Raw genomic sequence first — 1551 nt, 5'->3', positions numbered from 1 at the left:
CCCCACCAACTTTTTGTAATATTTAATGATTTTTAACTAAATTATAAATAAATAAATAATTATAAATATTAAGTTTTAGGTTTTTATATTTATTATTTAAATTTATATATATATATATATATATATAATTATTAATAACACAAATATGATACCGGATACACGTAAACATATTTTATTAATGAAAATTTTAAAAACTGAAATACATAAATTAAAAGGTCCAATCGTCTCCGCTAGGCATAAACTGACTAAAGCTTCCTGCTACGTTTTGAGATCCTTCGGATTGGTCTTGAGCTGCTTCAAATTGTTGATGTTGAGATACTCGATATTGAGATGCTACGAATTCTGATCCTTGTCCAGACATATGAACCTGGGGTTGCGTTCTCTCTCTCGCTATTCGAATTTTCTCTTTTTTTACGAACTCATACCACACAGGATCAGTGATAGAGGTTAGATCGGTGCACATAAGTTTTTCATCCGCCAACCTTGCCTCTAATGCAATTTTCTGAGCTTGAAGCTCATTCCTTCGCATCATAACTTCAGTGGTTTTAGCCATTTGTCTCTTCATTTTTTTACTAGCCTTAACTAAATTCTCTAGCTTATTATCAGATTGTAGCTTTGATTTTGCCTTTTTCACACCAATTGGTCTTTGAGTACCTTCTACGTCATGAATAGTCAACGACGGTAAACCGGCATTTGTCCCAGACGATGAACCAGGACCGGAAGAAGGTGATTGATAAAGACTGTGTCGTTGATACTGAGTTGATGCAGTGACATTTGATAAACTCTCGGAGTCTTTCAAGATGTTCTAGACATGATCAAACTTAAAACCCTTCTTATAGGATCCATCAAGTTTTAACAGCTCTTTCGCTTCGTTCATCTATGAAAAATACACGTTATATTTAAATTAATAAAACAATGATCAAGTAAAACAATAAATACTTACGATATCTCGTTCAGAAGCGCCACTTGGATTCCTCATTTCAACTTGATTGATACACCCTCGCATTTTTTTGCAAGCTTTTAGAATGCAAGACATTCTCGTTTCCAATTATCTTCTTGGTCGAGGATTGGTTGCGAACGGTTCGGTTTGGTGATAAAGAGTTTCTATTCTTGACCAAAACTTATCTTTTGATTGGTTTCTACCTATTATTGGATTTTGAGTTATATCAAGATAACAATGACATAGTTGTATGTCTTCGTTATCTTTGTAGGATGAAGTTCGGCTTGTTGAAGACATTTTTAGTACCTATGGCTGGTAATATGTGTGATTTAGCTTACCAACTCGCCCCCTATTTATACACAAAAATTTCAGTTCATTACAAATGAAGACATATTAGACAATACACTGGCAAGATTCTTCTGAAAAGTCTGGAAAGATTCTTCTGAAAGTCTGGCAAGATTCTTCTGAAAAGTCTGGCAAGATTCTTCTGAAAAGTCTAGCAAGATTCTTCTGAAAAGTCTGGTAAGAATTGACAACACCACTGATTCTCACTATAAAACGTGTTGAAGAACAGCTCAATGAAAATAACTCAACTATATTTTGCAATCTTC

General features: G+C 33.9%; 1 protein-coding gene across 1 annotated transcript; it reads right to left on the bottom strand.

The window, feature by feature from the left end:
• Window positions 1-208: 208 nt before the first annotated feature.
• Window positions 209-1006, bottom strand: LOC112509038. Its single transcript, XM_025113909.1, has 2 exons — window positions 944-1006; window positions 209-805 (listed from the first exon to the last, which is right to left on the bottom strand). Exons 1-2 carry the CDS (start codon window positions 1004-1006, stop codon window positions 209-211), a joined length of 660 nt encoding a protein of 219 aa, XP_024969677.1.
• Between the last annotated feature and the right edge of the window lie 545 nt (window positions 1007-1551).

The sequence above is a fragment of the Cynara cardunculus genome (assembly GCF_001531365.2).
Source record: "Cynara cardunculus var. scolymus isolate 2C chromosome LG 3, CcrdV1, whole genome shotgun sequence".
In the NCBI taxonomy this organism is placed as follows: domain Eukaryota; kingdom Viridiplantae; phylum Streptophyta; class Magnoliopsida; order Asterales; family Asteraceae; genus Cynara; species Cynara cardunculus.
This window is presented reverse-complemented; position numbering and strand designations above follow the sequence as displayed.